At 38.4% G+C, this 18536-nt stretch overlaps 2 protein-coding genes across 2 annotated transcripts; both read left to right on the top strand.

The window, feature by feature from the left end:
• The first annotated feature begins 6471 nt into the window (after positions 1 to 6471).
• On the top strand, positions 6472 to 9092 carry LOC107581392 (tubulin alpha-1A chain-like). The gene is made up of 4 exons (XM_016266951.1): positions 6472 to 6486; positions 7459 to 7681; positions 7813 to 7961; positions 8088 to 9092. Exons 1-4 carry the CDS (start codon positions 6472 to 6474, stop codon positions 9066 to 9068), a joined length of 1368 nt encoding a protein of 455 aa, XP_016122437.1. The 3' UTR covers positions 9069 to 9092.
• Positions 9093 to 12360: 3268 nt separating this feature from the next.
• LOC107581306 (tubulin alpha chain-like) lies at positions 12361 to 16746 on the top strand. The gene is made up of 4 exons (XM_016266808.1): positions 12361 to 12461; positions 14951 to 15173; positions 15286 to 15434; positions 15629 to 16746. Exons 1-4 carry the CDS (start codon positions 12459 to 12461, stop codon positions 16604 to 16606), a joined length of 1353 nt encoding a protein of 450 aa, XP_016122294.1. The 5' UTR covers positions 12361 to 12458; the 3' UTR covers positions 16607 to 16746.
• The last annotated feature ends 1790 nt before the right edge of the window (positions 16747 to 18536 follow it).

The following is an 18536-nucleotide window of genomic DNA, read 5'->3' as shown; positions in this document are numbered from 1 at the left end:
ATATCACTGTATTTTACTGTATTTTGACCAAATAAACACAACCTTTATATATGTCAAATTGATTCATTGTAATTAATCACATCCAAAAATAAAAGTTTGTGTTTACATAAGATATGTGTGTGTACTGTGTATATTTATATGTATATACAAGAAATATATGTAATATATATTAATATTTATGTATAATATAAATCATATATAAATATTGTATATATTATATGTATATTGCATTTATATATACATATAACAAGTATACACAGCATACACATATGTTATGTAAACACAAACTTTTATTTTGGATGCGATTAATTGCAATTAATCAATTTGACAGCACTAATATACACACACAGACACACACACACAATTTATAATAAGTTTTATTCTTATTTTGGCAAAGCTGAATTTTCAGCATCATTACGCCAGTCTTCAGTGTCACATGATCCTTCAGAAATCATTTTAATATGCTGATTTGGTGCTCAAGAAACATTTCTTATTACAGTTGACAACAGCTGTTCTGCTTAATATAATATATATAATAATATAATACTGACGGCTTGTTTTCTTTAAAAAAAAATTAACTCTAGCTTCTCTATTCTTTTTGTATTTTGTCTATTTGTTTTCTTTTGATTTATTATACAATTAATAAAGCAAAAAAGGCCTCTAACACTAGAGTGCTCTATTCTTTTTCTAATCTATCTTTTTTTTTTTTTATATTACATAATTAAAAAAAAAAACCTTCCTACATATACTGCGTTAGGTTAACTGAGACTTGTCATAACACTTGCATATCATTGCTCTTTTGTTGATTTTGATTGCTTCCATTGTCCTCATTTGTAAGTGTCTGCTAAATGACTAAATGTAAATGTAATATTTTTTTCAGGATTCGTTGATGATCAAACAAATTAGGTGAAAATATATAATATTGTCATTTATTTATTCAGGAAAATTAACCAATATTACATATCTGTGAGTAGCAAAAGTATGTGAATCTCTAGGATGAAATTAGATCTCTAGGGTGAAATTAGAGTCCATCTGTTCAGAGGTGTTTTCAATCAGTGAGATGACTATCAGGTGTCAGTGTGTGCCCTGTTTATACAATTAATAAAGCAAAAAAGGCCTCTAACACTAGAGTGCTCTATTCTTTTTCTAATCTATCTTTTTTTTTTTTATATTACATAATTAAAAAAAAAAACCTTCCTACATATACTGCGTTAGGTTAACTGAGACTTGTCATAACACTTGCATATCATTGCTCTTTTGTTGATTTTGATTGCTTCCATTGTCCTCATTTGTAAGTCGCTTTGGTTAAAAGTGTCTGCTAAATGACTAAATGTAAATGTAATATTTTTTTCAGGATTCGTTGATGATCAAACAAATGAGGTGAAAATATATAATATTGTCATTTATTTATTCAGGAAAATTAACCAATATTACATATCTGTGAGTAGCAAAAGTATGTGAATCTCTAGGATGAAATTAGATCTCTAGGGTGAAATTAGAGTCCATCTGTTCAGAGGTGTTTTCAATCAGTGAGATGACTATCAGGTGTCAGTGTGTGCCCTGTTTTATTTAAAGAACAGAGATCTATCAAAGTTTGATCATGTTTGTGGAAGTGCATCATGGCACAGACAAATGAGATCTCTGACGACCTCAGAAAAAGAGTTGCTGTTGCTCATCAGGCTAGAAAAGTTTTCAAAGCCATCTCTAAAGAGTTTGGACTCCACCAATCCACAGTCAGACAGATTGTGTACAAATGGAGGAAATTCAAGACCATTGTTACCCTCCCCAGGAGTGCTCCACCAACATAAAACACTCTAAAAGCAAGACGTGTAAAAGTCCACTAGGTTGCAAAGGACTGCAGGCTAACTTCTAAGCAACTAAAGGCCTTTCTCTCATTGGCTGATATGAATGTTTATGAGTCCATCATCAGGAGAACAGTGAACAACCATGGTGTGCATGGTAGAGTCACAAGAAGAAAGCCACTGCTCTCCAAAAAGAACATTGTTGCCCATCTGCAGTTTGATAAAGATCATGTGAACAAGCCAGAGGAATACTGGAGAAATAGAACATTTTGGTTTAAATGAGCAGCGTTATGTTTGGAGAAAGAAAACACTGCATTCCTACGGTTGCCGAGAAGTGCAAAGCAAATCACAATTCTGAAAGCAAAATAACAAATTACAAATGCAAGTCTAAAAAACAAAATAACAATTCAGAAAGCACAACAACAATTCAGAAAACATTATAACAAGTCAGAAAACACAATGACAAATCCGAAAACAAATTAACAAGTCAGAAAACACAATGACAAATCAGACAAACCGGAAGAGGTAGGTATAGTTTGAGACAGCGCCATTGGTTTGGGATTACTCACCGCTGACTGGACGAGACATCTGTCAATCAACGTATACAGGAAGAACCAGCCGAAGAACAGCAGAGTCGTGGTAGAAAGTTCAGAGATGGCATTAAAGTAGCTCAGTTTAAATGTATTGTATGAGCTGTCCTTACTATGGAATAAAAATTATGGAGTGTCTAACATCTCCAAAAATAAGGGCTCCTCAAGCAAAAAAAAAAGAAAAGAAAAAAAGCTCTATTCTATATACTGTGGTCACTTGGGGTAAGACTAAACAATAAAAGGCATTAGATGATATTTGCAGCAGCATGCTTTACACAACTTCATGAAGTAATATGGGCCATGTACACACTGCAGCTAAACTCACTTGTCAGTTCATCCTTTAAAGCCTAATCCTGATCTGTCCACACAGTTCAGTAATTTACGGGAGTGACAACCACATTTACAAAACTTCTTCGCAGTTTGTATACAACTGAAGAGAACAACTAGATGTTAATGATGTGTTTGAACTAGATATGTCAGTCTGCTTTATGCACAGTGCAAGAAAGTCACAGGGAAGCAGATACGCCTAGCACCTTGACTTACATATGTTGCTAGGTCTTGCTAGAAAAAAACTGCAAACAAGAACAAGTAAAAAATAAACCTAAATAAATCCAAATGATTTATATTGGAAATAAGAGAAAATATTGCAACCTGCACCATAAACTGGATCACTTTATGAGCGAAACCATAAGGCCAAATACGCTGATAATAAGTGGACATGGCAACACTGCAAGAACATGCTCTGTGAAGCAGACTTTCAAAAATAAACAATGCCTCTGTCAACAGTGATTTTGTTAAAATTGTTGAATGTAATGTGTATTTGGTTGCTGTAGTATTACTTTGGTCAAAAATAGCGGATACCAAACAGGCAAGACTCCAAAACGTTAAAGGTGTCATATGATGTTGCTAAAAAGAACATTATTTTGAGTATTTGGTGTAATGAAATGTGTCAGAAGTGCCAGACTGTCCTTGCAAAGTTGGAACTGCCCAATTTATAGAACAGCCTTTGAGCACAGACCCATGCAGAACTGCAGGTTCAGGAAACAGTCCTCCATAAAATGTGTCACACAGCGTCACACACTGCGGGCTAGAGTAGTTTCGCTTTCACAACAAACACACAGCGCCTTGACAACATGGCGGCAACAACAATACTACAGCGAGAATAAAAGTTACGCCTTCTTTCTTTGCGTGAACATTTGGGCGGCGTTATGCAAATCTTCCCACATAGTGAGGTAGATATGTGGGGGCGTGTTAGAACGAGCCGTTTTAGGTAGGCGTGGTTGACTCTTAACTTTTATAAAGAATATCTCTTTGGATTTGAGACTTTAGTCTTTGCAACTTTACAGATCTTCTTTATGCACCAAGAGCTTGTAACACTCCAAAGAGAAAGGAAAAATTGAAATCGCATAGTATGACCCCTTTAAGATTACCATGGTGGCAGTCGTCGCAATTTCAGCACTGAGTTCTGCTCAGTACACACATGAATTGATCATTTAGGGGATTCAGTCCCGTATTTTAATGGGTTGTCACTCCTGAAGCTTTACAGTGTGAACATGGCCATAGACATAATTAAAAAATCCCTAATAGGGATGAAGACTGGGGCCGATTTGATTGGTTTTTGTCAATGGGCCATTTTGGGAAGATATAAAGCATCAGATTTTTTGCCCTAAACTCAATATGACACACATCAATCAATGTATCTCAGTGAAATCTTTTACTCTATTGCTTAAAGTCAACATGAAATTACTGTGCACAATTCTTTAGTGCTTGTTCCACATACTGTAAAATAAAAAAATGTGTTAGATACTGTTTCCACCAAGTATAAATAGAAACAAATAGCATCTTGTACACTTTAAAAAATGCTGGGTTAAAAAGGGACCCAACCACTGGGTCAGAACAACCCAATAGCTGGGTTTGTCCCTTTTTAATCCAGCGCTGGGTTATATTTAACCCAGCATTTCTTAGTGTATACAAGTGCAAAGAGTGACAGATGCTCTTCACACAAAGTGTAAATAGAATACACTATTTGTACTCTAAGTAAAATATCTGGTGGGAAAAAAGGTTGGCTTCCTGCATAGCCTGCTGATGTCTCAAACCAATCAAGATCTGAAGTCCAGTATATTCTGTTTTATTTAGGAAAAACGTGGGAAGTACAAACTCCATTTCATGTTGACTTTAAAATCAGGGACAAAGGACTCTTTTGCTGGATTTATTATCTCTAGAGTCTCCTGTACATGTAGAGCCCCATCCCTTCAACTCTTACAATAGTTTAACATGTTGTTCCCTAGATAGGGTTTCTAGCACTGCACTGCATGTGAGGGGTTCATCTCAATAATTTTATGATCAAAAACATCATAATATTTACGTTTTTGTTCTGTTATAAAGGTCTTCAGGTATATGCCACCAAAGATTATGAAAATGATACAATGGGACAAACCACTGTGTTGTACTGTATGAACAACAGTTTGCTTGAAACACATTTTGCAATGTATTTTAAAAACAATTTCAACATTTGTCATGGTTGCATGAATGTTTTATAGTTCCTTTTAGACGGGTGCACAAAAGCTTTATTCTTAAAAAACTGGAGAAGATCAAACATCTCATTTTCATGATCTTACTAATATTTAAAATAGAAAATCATGTCAAAAATATAGATTTTTTTGATCTGGACATATTGATCTGGGAAAATGTAGCCTGTGATGCACTGACAGGGTGGAAACACTGAATGAACTGAGCGAGATTTATTCACATACTTTACTGAGATAGTACAGTATCACTCCACCACTGTAATCTGGGCCAAATTTATTATTTAAAAAGGTAAAATTGTGCTCATCTGCACCCGCATCTGGTTATATGCCTGATTATAACACTCTTCTCTGTCATTTGATGAATTACCACTGCCATTTTCAATAGTAATATATACACTAACGTCTCGTTTTAATCTTTTTAAAATTCTGTTTTCTATGTTAATTAAATCAGGATAAATAATGCACTGCATCGTTGAGAAATGACAATGACTTATATTCAGTATTCAGCACATTTAGCACCTGGCTAAAATGGATTGGTTGAAATGCTACAAAATCGGGCCCCTGTTTTAATGCTTAATCTGTTATCAAATGTACAGGGAATCCGCTTTTGCCAAAACAGTGTAGAATCTCCCAAGTAGAGTAAATTAGCTGCTATTTTGTGAACTCTTATGTATTGTCGACTCTGGCATTGTAAATCTTGAGTTTATATAATATCTCTCTCTGACCTGTTTACATAGCAGAGCTGTAATTTTCTTACCTGGTAAGCTCTATATTTGAATCGGTTTTGAATATTAAAATATTTATCAGGCCTTTGAGCAAACAGCTGCAAGAGGTCTAGTCTATTCACGTGAATGAAAAATGTGTGAATGTTGAAAGTGACTCCAAATATCTGAATGGTTAAGGTTCTGATATTTAAAACTTGAGACATTTCACATGAAATATATATACATTTCATCAGAAAGGGAAAATGTCCTGCAGCATTTTGGTAGCTTAGGATGTCTTAACATGCAGTTCTCTGTAAGAAACACCCTATCAAGAAGCCTTCAAAAAGCATATTAAAATTAAAATCATACTGAACTTATATAGTGTCCTTTTGTTCATTTCACTTCATAAATCCATCTTTGTTATGGGATATATGTGATATTACCAACCAAAATAATAGTAAACTGACAGCACTTTAATAACCTTATTCATTGGCTTACAGAAATGTAAGTCTATGAACTTCAGAATACATAACACTGATTATAACATCTACTAACAATTTAAACAAAGCTCCAGCCTCCCCAGTCTAACTTGGTTTCATGTGCATTTATTGTCATGGGAACAGATGAGAAATGTTTGTTCCTGGGCTCCATGGCCACCCAGTCGGTTAACAATAGTTTAGACTTAATTAGTGTACAGATATGACATAGCAAGTGCTTCGGGTGAGCTGGGGACAGTTTGCACCACTTATGTAGAGACAGAAACAAAGAGAAAGCTTTTAGAGAAGTAGATTTGGCTGATAGTATACTTTTGAGTGTAACTGGATAAATGCACAAAATACTAAAACACATGAAGAAGACGAGGGTAAAAAAACAAACATGCCATATTAAAAACAGTGCAGGCCATTTACATGCCACGTTTCAAAAATGCTAAATATAACCACAATGCTTTACAAATCGCTCTAATTCCAAGAGAATAGAGTCCACACTACAACTATAATGACAGACGTTCAATATCGCTGGAATCACTTTTCCAGCTAATTGACAACAATGTGAGCCAACAAAGATTCATTCAATTTTTAAGCATTTAGAATAAGCATAATGTTATTGTCTGTTGGCGTGGATGCTAATATAGTTATCATTAGTTATCGTTACAGTTTTCATTCTTGGTGTGAACAGGCCTTTAGAGTTAATCACAGTGTGTGTGTCAAAGGTGTTGGAACATAGATTAAGTTCACTCTCTTCCCCCCTAAGTTTTTAGATGGTCCTTACATTGGTGATATAAACCTCACCAAAGATGTGATCCACCAGTGCAGGGTTAAATATTAATGGCTGTGGGTGAGTGGACGAGTGTTGGCCTGTTAAGAGTGTCTTTTGCAGGAAACAAGAAGCACTGGGATGTGACTAGGCCTGTTTGTTAGTGCACCGCGGTCATTTAACATTCACATAATTGGGCTTAACCCTTCAAGTTGCCAACAACAAACCATGTTACCGTGGCATCAGCTTGCTCTTTATATAGTGATGATATTGTCACAGAGAACATACACAACATTTCTCAACCGAACTCTTGACGTTGGCCAGAGGAAAATTCTACAATGGTAGGATGTTTTAAATTATTTATTTGTCTGATGCATTATTTATAATACTGAACAAATGTACTTGACTTTTAATGAATGGTCTTAGTCTTCATTTCTGCTTTTGTCAACAATGAATTTTGTCTGAATTTTGATTGTTTTGGTTTTGGGTTTGTGTTATGAAAATTAAAATAGAAAACTACATTTTCCCAAGAGACTTTTACTTTTAGTAGGTTTAAACATGCTTCTCATTTACGCCCCAGCGTGAGTGCATCTCAGTCCATGTCGGCCAGGCAGGTGTGCAAATGGGCAATGCATGCTGGGAGCTGTATTGCCTGGAGCATGGGATCCAGCCAGATGGTCAGATGCCAAGTGATAAAACGATTGGCGGGGGCGACGACTCCTTTAACACCTTCTTCAGTGAGACTGGTGCTGGAAAACATGTTCCTAGAGCTGTCTTTGTTGACCTGGAGCCCACTGTCATTGGTAATGAAACTGATTCTCTTTGTATAATTCAATTCTACAGTGAAGAAGTGTCTTAGTTTTTTCCCCCAATTTAGCGTGCATCGAATCAAGAGTAATCTGATGTGAATGTATGGCGCAATTTGATTTTCTAGATGAGGTGCGCACAGGTACCTACCGCCAGCTGTTCCACCCTGAACAACTGATCACTGGTAAAGAAGATGCTGCCAACAACTACGCTCGTGGGCACTACACCATTGGCAAGGAGATCATTGACCTGGTGCTGGATAGGACTCGCAAACTGGTAAGAAAATCTTGGGGTCAAAAGTTGGCTTTATCTTGGGTGTTGAATTAGGGTCTACTTTACTGTAGAACTAAAGTAGAACAATCCTGGCCAGTGATTGTAGAAATAACTCATGTAATCCTGCAGGCTGATCAGTGCACTGGGCTCCAGGGCTTCCTGATCTTCCACAGTTTTGGTGGTGGCACCGGCTCTGGGTTCACCTCCCTCCTAATGGAACGGCTCTCTGTTGACTACGGGAAGAAGTCAAAACTGGAATTTGCCATTTATCCAGCTCCTCAAGTGTCCACTGCGGTGGTGGAGCCCTACAACTCCATCCTCACCACCCACACCACCCTCGAGCACTCCGACTGTGCCTTTATGGTGGACAACGAGGCCATCTACGATATCTGCCGTAGAAACCTCGACATCGAGCGCCCCACCTACACAAACCTCAACAGGTTGATCGGGCAAATCGTTTCCTCCATCACAGCATCCCTGCGTTTCGATGGAGCCCTGAATGTAGATCTGACCGAGTTCCAAACCAACCTGGTGCCGTATCCACGTATCCACTTCCCTCTGGCCACCTACGCCCCAGTGATCTCCGCAGAGAAAGCCTACCATGAGCAGCTCTCCGTTGCAGAAATCACCAATGCTTGCTTCGAGCCAGCCAATCAGATGGTGAAATGCGACCCTCGTCATGGCAAGTACATGGCTTGTTGTCTGCTGTACCGTGGAGATGTGGTTCCCAAAGACGTCAACTCTGCCATCGCCACCATCAAGACCAAGCGTACCATCCAGTTTGTGGACTGGTGTCCCACTGGATTCAAGGTTGGCATCAACTACCAGCCACCAACCGTGGTTCCTGGAGGAGACCTGGCTAAGGTGCAGCGAGCTGTATGTATGCTGAGCAACACCACAGCCATCGCTGAAGCCTGGGCTCGTCTGGATCACAAGTTCGACCTGATGTATGCCAAGAGAGCTTTTGTTCATTGGTATGTGGGTGAAGGAATGGAGGAGGGTGAGTTCTCAGAGGCCAGAGAAGACATGGCTGCCCTGGAGAAGGATTACGAAGAAGTGGGAACAGACAGCATCGGAGAAGAGGGAGAGGAAGAAGGAGAGGAGTATTAAAGGAATCCCTACATAATCTTATCAAGAAACATCACAGATAGCTTTCACAGCAGTATTTTCACTGTAACAAAATATTGTTTTATGTTTCCTATTCTCATTTGAAAGCTGTATTTGATATGTAGAGTATGTGCTTGTTTTCCCTCATATTTTACTGATATTGGTAATTGATATTGGAAGTTGTCAGTCTGTTTTTGTTTGTCTATGTTCAGTGTATAAATATGAGCAAAGCATCCACATGACTCATAAGGCAAACGTCCAAGTGCATGTGACAGACTATAAAGGTTAAGGTGATATATTTTAAAGACTTCATATTGACTTTTTAGTTGTTTGTCTATTTCACTGAGTTGGCTGTCATAAAACTCAGTTCATCAGCAAATAAGATAACCAGTTGCTAACAACAGTTGCTATAGTGACTAAAAGGTTTAAATGTTACCACGCTAACCACAGTGCCAATCAGCTTTTGTTTTCTTGGTTTAAGTGCTTTGGGGTAAGAATAAAAGATTGGGCGGTTCTGTGCCACCTGAAGACGGCTTGTGTAATGCCTTTGTAATTCGACTGCCTGAAGACTAAGAGAATGCAAATGGTGAACACCCTGAAAGGGTGGCATGGAAGCAATCAACAAAAGTTTTTAATTATTTCACAATTTGCATGCCTTTAGATCATGAGTCAGTCAAGTCTGTTTCGGCATGCCTGAGATGCCCTTGCACAGACTTGAAGTTTAAAATCATGTTATACCAAACTGAAATTTGAAACATATCAGTTGTTGAATTAAATGACATAAATGTTACTTTAAGATCATTTCTAGACAACAGTCTTTCAAACAGTCTTTCTAGACTAAGGTTTAACAGTAAATCTTAAGTAGAAACAATTTAAGCTGTAAAAATGACCAACATAAAAACCACTTCATTTGCTACCTTCATTTTTTAAGTATAATCAACTTGTACAAGTGATTTCAACGTAAATTACATTAAACTGATTTAAAAATCAAGTTGGATTTCATATAACGTCCAAAAAAGTTGAAATTGCTCAACTTATTTTGATGAGTTTATGTAAAAACATAATAGCCATGACTTCCTGGTCAATTAGGAAATTGGTAAAAATGGACTTGGACTTTCTGTCTAGGTTTATTTTTTATTTTAATATATTTGAAATATTTGTAGCACTTTATCCTTTTTAAGAAGGTTTTTTCATCAATGTGAGGTGAGATTGCAAATAGTCAAGACAAGGTAAATTCCGCAAACAATGGTCTAATTTACATTGAAGATCATCTATTTGGATGCAAAGCAAGCACTTAACAGCTAATTATACATACAGCTCTTTTTATTTAACTTTTTAAAGCAAATCTGCCCCCACCCTGCTGACGCAGAAGGAATATAGACACTTTTCCTATAAAACCAAATTACTTCTTATGGTCTCTCACATTCAGGACATTCACATTAATTAATAATGTAATTTAAACTTGACCCTTTCATAGCTTCTTTCCTCTCATATGCTGGCACAAATGTACTGCCCTCCTCTTAAAAACACCAACGGCCCTACCAGGCATTCCAGACATTCTCCGCTGAGTCCTTCTCTTAACATTTAGACTTATCTAAGCCACAACATCTTGTGTGGGGAAAGAGTGAGAAAGTGTTATTGCAGTCACTGTGTTTGAAGTGAACGTACAATACTGTCTTCCAGAGAACATCTGATGAGGTTTTCTGCAGAGCAGATCTGGATACAGAACATAAATCTGTCAAAGTGCAAAGTTTATGACAGATAAACGTGAGGTTGCAACATGTTTTCAGACCTAATTAAATATGTTCTGGTCTTCTATAGCAAACACTCTTTTAGTAACTGGGAAGAAATTAAGTTTCAGAAATTATTTGTCCTTTAGGTGTCATTCAAAAATAAAGCCTACTATTTTATGAAAGCAACATCTGGAAATACATTTTATATTAGCCTATTATGTGAAAGCAATAGGTTTTGTGAAAGTTGATGAAACAGTAAATATTTTTGACAATATCTTTGAGCTTGCTGATATAACAAAAAAGCTAAGCTAAGAGAAAAGTATACAGACCAGGGGATTTCAGGCTTCAGTGATCTTGTGTGAGGGACCCTATCCTAAAATTTAAAATTCAGCTATATATATTTGTGTGTGTGTGTGTGTGTGTACAGGTTTATATATTCTGGTGGGGACTTGACTACACACAGACTCATGGGGACTCGTGTCACGGTGGGGACCTAAATTGTGGTCCCCACAGGTACAAAAGCTTATAAATCATACAGAATTACGTTTTTTGAAAATCTAAAAATGCAGAAAGTTTCCTGTGAGGGGTAGGTTTAGGTGTAGGGTTGGTGTACGGCAATAGAATATAGGGTCTGTACAGTATAAAAACCATTACGCCTATGGAGAGTCCCCACAAGGATAGCTGACCAGACTGCGTGTGTGTGTGTGTGTGTGTGTGTGTGTGTACAAAACCCCATTTATACTGCGAAACAATTACATTAAAAGTAATAAAATATTATTTCTAAAGTATTTAGTTTCTATGTTCTTTCAAACTCTAAAAGATGAAACTATTATGTGATTAAACCATTAATCTTATTATTTAACATTACAGATTTAACACTGTTTTTCTCTGAACTTAGCCTATTGCCCAACCCCTTAGCACTCCCCTGAGTTTGAAAACCTCATTTATGATACAACTATATTGTGGTTTAGTCGTTTTTTTTTTAAAAAGGCTTGACATTCACTTCACATTCACATTATATTGAAAAGAACTTTGCCAAATATAGTTAAAAAAAATAAAATCAACTTTTTGTGTTCCACAGATGAATCTGGGACAATATGAGAGTTGAATAATGACCATAGACTGTAGATAATGACACTTTAAATTTTTTTAGTGAACTAAACTGTTCACCATATTACATTAAAACCCTTGTAAATCTGACCTAAACCGAACCTAACATCTGTCTTTGTCTGGTGTGGTGACAAGAGTTTATAGTGGATATTATTAAATATATATATCATAAAAACGGCCTCACTTATTAGTGTCCAATATTTGCATATGGTGTAAATTAGGTTTTTGTTTATTTACATGTTTTATTATTTTTACAGTTTAATTAAATAAATAAAAAACCTCCCTTGACTTACTCGGCTCTGCTGGGCACTTTCCATCCACTCTCAGTCCTTCTCTGATTGGTCGCTTCACACATCAAGCTCCGCCCAAACGTTCCCTCCTCTTCTTCCTCGTGACCGCGCTAACTGCCGCTCCCGCCAGAGTACAGCCAGAGCCCCGCCTCTCCTCTATCCGCCGCGCGCCGTTATATAAACTCAGCCTGGCCCTTTCCGCAGCAATTCTGCCTTCATTCTCCGAGCCTTAACGTCGGTCTGAAGGAAAATCTGACAAAATGGTGAGTCTTAACTTCACGTCTATGTTCCGTAAACAGCACAGTCGGTTATCTTCTGTGTGGAAACCGCTCTTTTACATCCTGAGATGAACGTGTTTAGTACGAAATGACTTCAATGAATTTTGTATAAAATGTAAAGCACCTCTCTGTCTAAAATATTAGGCTGAAGCTATGTTAATTCGCTTAATCTTGGTGTTTAGTGATATTTAACGGTATTTAGGGCTTTGGGCGGTCGCGAGACAAATGCGCGCGCACGTTTTAACGGCAGGGGCTGTGGCAGTCTGGCGCACTGAAGACACGCAGAACAAAGAGAAAGCAGCAGAAGCCAACACTGTTTATTTAGAAAGGGTATAAACGTCCTCATAAGATACATATATTACTTATTCAGAAATGGTGTAAGTGTTATAAATGGTATAGCTTGGGTGTTTGTTAGATGCGCGAGAGGGTGGCGGAGCAGACACGTCAGAATTTCAAAGACGCGGATAAAAGTCTCAGATCAGATATCGCGCCCTTTTCTTCTAACGTTACTCGTTTCTTGTCACTGAATAATACACATAGACTGTATAGGTTGTGCACGATGGGTGGGGGAAGGGCCCAGCCCTGCCCTTCGGGTCTCTTTCCCTACACCGCGGGTCCCTGAAAGCCTTCAAAAGTCTTAAATTCAGATTCGAGGGGTCTTAAATATTTCTGGTCACATTACCGCTCAAATATCTCCAGCCTGACGGACCTAATGGCTGTTTTCAATCACTGGACAGGCCAAAGATTTGATTCTTCCCCCGCGCGGTACGCTAGTTACTGCATCGTCAGACAGAATCGCAGCAGCAGAATACAGGACGAACTAACGTTAACGTTACCTTCTTTGTTTATATTATGTTCTTAATAATAGTAATATAGATCGAGCTACAGCTGACCAGCCTTCTAGCTAACGTTAGTTTAAAATGGTTTTTTTTTTTTTACTTGCCCGACCGGACAAATATTGTTTTTGTTACACAGTTTTATTCTATTTCACTAACGAAAATAGTTCCAATCGAAGTAACGTATCGCACATTCTGCAAGGAACACACCGCGGTGTTTTGTTACTGAATGATTCAGCGGTTTGAATGAATCGGTTGAATTGAGTGAACCGCAACCTTCTGGTGGCTTAGTATGTTTAAACGTATGCATTTCCCCCCAACATTTCTAAGTTGTATATTCATAAATGTATTTAAAACATCAATCTCATAACGTTATTACAGTTGTAAGTTTGCAGTGTAAATGATTTAATCTGACTGGTAGCAGCCCTCTAGTTTAGATTTCATTTGTTGATAAATTGTAATGATGTGTCATGAAAGATGATGCATACATTTAAAAAGGTTAAAAAATGGGCCTTTGTAAAGGTAAATAAAAATATGCAGATTTAAGGATGTACAAGCTGATAGAACACTGATGAAAATATTGCTTCAGAATAAATTGTTTACACCACCAAAAATCTCGGTAATGCAGTACTTTTGTGGGGATATTTTGTATGAATTGTCAGCTGATTTGAAAAGTTAACTGTATATCGTAGTAATAAATTTTGTTTTCCTTTTACATTAAACACATTGAATATTACATATGTGTGTGTGTAATATAATGTGTATTTCCATCACCGGTTTAGGTCTTAAATTTCATATATATCAAGGTGGTATTAAAAACTCTCCCTATCTTTGGGCCTGGTCAGCATTTAAGCCTGCATGCGTTCATGCAGATAAAAACGACTGGAACAGCTGCAGTGTGGCTGGTAGGGAGCTGGTAATGGTTATTGATCAAGCGGCTCCTCTCTCTCTCTCTCTCTCTCTCGAAGCCAACAAGGAAGTGACTTCAACTGTAATTCATCGACTGGCCGCTAGAGGCTGGCTGCAAAAGGGAGTCAATCCCATAGACTCCCCATGTTAAAATGCCCAACTTTACAGCAGAAAAAACATGTTTACAGCCTGGTTCAAAAATAATTATGGTCTATATAGCTAATTTTGCCCTTCATGACAACTGTGAGGGGGTTAAGTTTTTTATTACTCATCCATTTAAATTATATTAAGCCTTGAAAAGTACTGCATAATTAAGGGCGTGGCCACTTGAGTGACAGGTGGATTGCCGCTGCTGTCACCACCGTCGAGCTAGGTGGGCGTGGTTTCAGCAACCTGCTCCCGCCTCTTTGCCCATTTTTGATTATCCGGGAGTAATGTTAGGAATTTGTAATGCTACAGTGAAAACAATGTATACTGTCACATCATTGCATTCAAACAAAGGCACTGTTCAACAGCTTTCCAAATGAAAAGAATAAACATTCTGCACCATTTCCATTATGGACGTAGTGTGTGCATCTAGATATCTGCTGTGGCCGCTTTTTCCATTAGATTAACAGAAATATGTGCAGTGACTTTATTGTATAACAATGCCTATTTATTTGATACATTTGAAGACATATAATTGACATGATCACAAATAATTCTCCCCCCTCCCCTCTCTTTTTACAGCGTGAATGTATTTCCATGCACGTCGGCCAAGCCGGAGCCCAGATGGGCAATGCATGCTGGGAGTTGTATTGCCTGGAGCATGGGATCCAGCCAGATGGTCAGATGCCCAGTGACAAAACCATTGGAGGAGGCGACGACTCCTTCAACACTTTCTTCAGTGAGACTGGTGCTGGAAAACATGTCCCAAGAGCAGTCTTTGTCGATCTGGAGCCCACTGTCATTGGTAATTATTTCTTATAAATTAATTTTATTCCCAGCTGTAAAATGTTGAACTTTAGAGCAACTTTAGGTGTTTTCGTTAGCTTGCAGTTAAAATAAGTTCCTTTTTTTTTCAGATGAGGTGCGCACAGGTACCTACCGCCAGCTGTTCCACCCTGAGCAGTTGATCACTGGTAAGGAAGATGCTGCCAACAACTACGCCCGTGGGCACTACACCATTGGCAAGGAGATCATTGACCTGGTGCTGGACAGGACTCGCAAACTGGTAAGATGCTTTTACTGCCACCGTCTTCTCTATAAACTTGTAGATATTAGTTAGGATGTTCACAGAACATATACGTTCACCCCAAAACATACTATTCACTAGGTAATAAAATATAATTGAATTTAGTTATAATTGTGATAATGTTATTATAATTGATATATTTCCCATCTAAACATTTACTATTTTGTTTGCAGGCTGATCAGTGCACTGGGCTCCAGGGCTTCCTGATCTTCCACAGTTTTGGTGGTGGCACCGGCTCTGGGTTCACCTCCCTCCTAATGGAACGGCTCTCTGTCGACTACGGAAAGAAGTCAAAACTTGAGTTTGCTGTCTATCCAGCTCCTCAAGTGTCAACTGCGGTGGTGGAGCCCTACAACTCCATCCTTACCACCCACACCACCCTCGAGCACTCCGACTGTGCCTTTATGGTGGACAACGAGGCCATCTACGATATCTGCCGTAGAAACCTCGACATCGAGCGCCCCACCTACACAAACCTCAACAGGCTGATCGGGCAGATCGTTTCCTCCATCACTGCATCCCTGCGTTTCGATGGAGCCCTGAATGTAGATCTGACCGAGTTCCAAACCAACTTGGTCCCCTATCCACGTATCCACTTCCCACTGGCCACCTACGCCCCAGTGATCTCCGCAGAGAAAGCCTACCATGAGCAGCTCTCCGTTGCAGAAATCACCAATGCTTGCTTCGAGCCAGCCAATCAGATGGTGAAATGTGACCCTCGTCACGGCAAGTACATGGCTTGTTGTCTGCTGTACCGTGGAGATGTGGTTCCCAAAGACGTCAACTCTGCCATCGCCACCATCAAGACCAAGCGTACCATCCAGTTTGTGGACTGGTGTCCCACTGGATTCAAGGTTGGCATCAACTACCAGCCACCAACCGTGGTTCCTGGAGGAGACCTGGCTAAGGTGCAGCGAGCTGTATGTATGCTGAGCAACACCACAGCCATCGCTGAAGCCTGGGCTCGTCTGGATCACAAGTTCGACCTGATGTACGCCAAGAGAGCTTTTGTTCATTGGTATGTGGGTGAAGGAATGGAGGAGGGTGAGTTCTCAGAGGCCAGAGAAGACATGGCTGCCCTGGAGAAGGATTACGAAGAGGTGGGAACTGACAGCGTTGGAGAAGAGGATGAAGAAGGAGAGGAGTATTAAATTGAGGGCTTGCTGACCCTTGCACAACCAAGCAAGACAACTTATGCCCGACTTAAAAATATGAAAAATGTTCTGTTATAAACCCACATTCCATGAAATAAAAATGTTCCTTTTATTGGGTCAACCTTACTGTGTTGCCATTCTGTTGCCATTGTCTTTTTTTTGTCTCTTAAGTATGTTTGAGTATGACTGAGACACTAAGCCTTGCCAAAACTTCACAGCTAATGTAGCTGACGTGGTATTATTATGATTATTAGTTAGCAACCATGTTATGTCCACATTAGTGTTGGTAAGAGAAAAGGGAAGAAGGGTTTTCACAGATATGCAAACGTAGGGTGTCAGCATTATTTTGATCACTCTCCAGAGTTTTTTTAAATAACACGTGATTGTGAAGGGGTTAAACAACAGGTAAGGGGGAAAAAGGTGAGAACATTGTGCGGATCGGTGGCATGCTCCACAGAATTTATTTTAAAAATATTTGCTTTACATGCTCATTTGTAGTTACTGTAAGGTACTTTTTACAAATATTTTTGTATTATATGTCCAACTAATTTTTCACAAAAAAAATGTAACGTTGCATTTTACAAAAATCAAGATTAAATATATTTTTTCAAAATCCCATGTTATAAAAGATAAAGTTCTATGCAGGCTATTTTAGACAATATTGGCTGATTAGACGGCAATGCCGAACTAAAATGCAAAATGTTTGCCTTCTCTTCACCTTTCCCACATCTCGGACCTCAAATACATGAAATATTACCCTTTTTAGACAGCTTTTGATGTAAAGAATAAAGAAAATGCTACAAAACATTAAAACAACCACGGGCCAGTTGCAAAAACTTGGCCACCATGTTGAGTTGCCAAAGGGGTAATCAGTCTTACTTTTCCGATACAAATAAGACCAATCTACCTTTTCATAACTGAATTAAAAAAGTTATGACCAGTCTTGATAAAAAAAATGAGATGACTAACTTTTTAAGACTAGTCTAAACAGTTTATTCAACCAGCCCCCTTCCTTAAGCAAATCTCATAGGTGACCTATTTTGATGTCAAAAACCTGGTATTTAACCTGGCAAAACTTTCCATCAGTCTTTTAAAAGCCTCCCACAATTATATTTGTCTGCAAAACTAATTTTAAGCATTCAAAACAAATCCTTTAAATCTTCGAGATCATGAGAAAACTACATTTAGTCCAACGTGCAAATGTTTCAGTCATTTTGCTCTATGTTCAATGCCATGGAACCAAACTACGTCTTATTCTCGGTGCAGTCAGGCTAATCTTCTTATCCGGTCTCCTGCTTTGGATATAGTTTACGGATTAAACGATGAATAGGGTTATGTTTTTTACACACACACACACACATTGTGTTTACATGTTTTATGGGGACATTCCATAGGCGTAATGGTTTTTATACTGTACAAACTGTATGTGCTATTGCCCTACCCCTAAACCTACCCCTTACAGGAAACTTTCTGCATTTTTACTTTCTCAAAAAAACTCATTCTGTATGATTTATAAGCTTGTTTCCTCATGGGGACCTCAAAAATGTCCCAATAGGCCTACTTGGTCTGGTAGCACACAGTTGTATGTTGTGTATACAGAGGTGTGTGTGTGTGTGTGTACCTGGTATTTATCACGTTATGGGGACCAAATGTCCCCACAAGGTCAAAATTTACTAGTATTACTATCCTTGTGGGGACATTTGGTCCCCGTAACGTGATAAATACCAGGTACACACACACACACACACCTCTGTATACACAACATACAACTGTGTGCTACCAGACCAAGTAGGCCTATTGTTTATACAGTATGAGAATTATAATTTGGAGAGCTGGCAGACAAATATGACTTTTTGTAAGCCTGTAAGCCTATTTTCTTCCTATGCCTTTTTGACATATGGATAGAATGCAGTCGTGGTTTAAGTGC

This window comes from Sinocyclocheilus grahami, unplaced genomic scaffold (genome assembly GCF_001515645.1).
Source record: "Sinocyclocheilus grahami isolate Dianchi unplaced genomic scaffold, SAMN03320097.WGS_v1.1 scaffold34.1, whole genome shotgun sequence".
Taxonomy (NCBI): Eukaryota; Metazoa; Chordata; class Actinopteri; order Cypriniformes; family Cyprinidae; genus Sinocyclocheilus; species Sinocyclocheilus grahami.
Note: the sequence above shows the minus strand (reverse complement) of the source record. Positions and strands in the feature narration are given on the sequence as shown.

Excerpts from the sequence above, each read along its gene's own strand:
- LOC107581392 (XM_016266951.1), top strand. Across the intron at positions 7,682-7,812 it reads CCTGGAGCCCACTGTCATTG|ATGAGGTGCGCACAGGTACC; the intron begins GTAATGAAACTG and ends TTGATTTTCTAG. Across the intron at positions 7,962-8,087 it reads TGGATAGGACTCGCAAACTG|GCTGATCAGTGCACTGGGCT; the intron begins GTAAGAAAATCT and ends GTAATCCTGCAG.
- LOC107581306 (XM_016266808.1), top strand. Across the intron at positions 15,174-15,285 it reads TCTGGAGCCCACTGTCATTG|ATGAGGTGCGCACAGGTACC; the intron begins GTAATTATTTCT and ends TTTTTTTTTCAG. Across the intron at positions 15,435-15,628 it reads TGGACAGGACTCGCAAACTG|GCTGATCAGTGCACTGGGCT; the intron begins GTAAGATGCTTT and ends TTTTGTTTGCAG.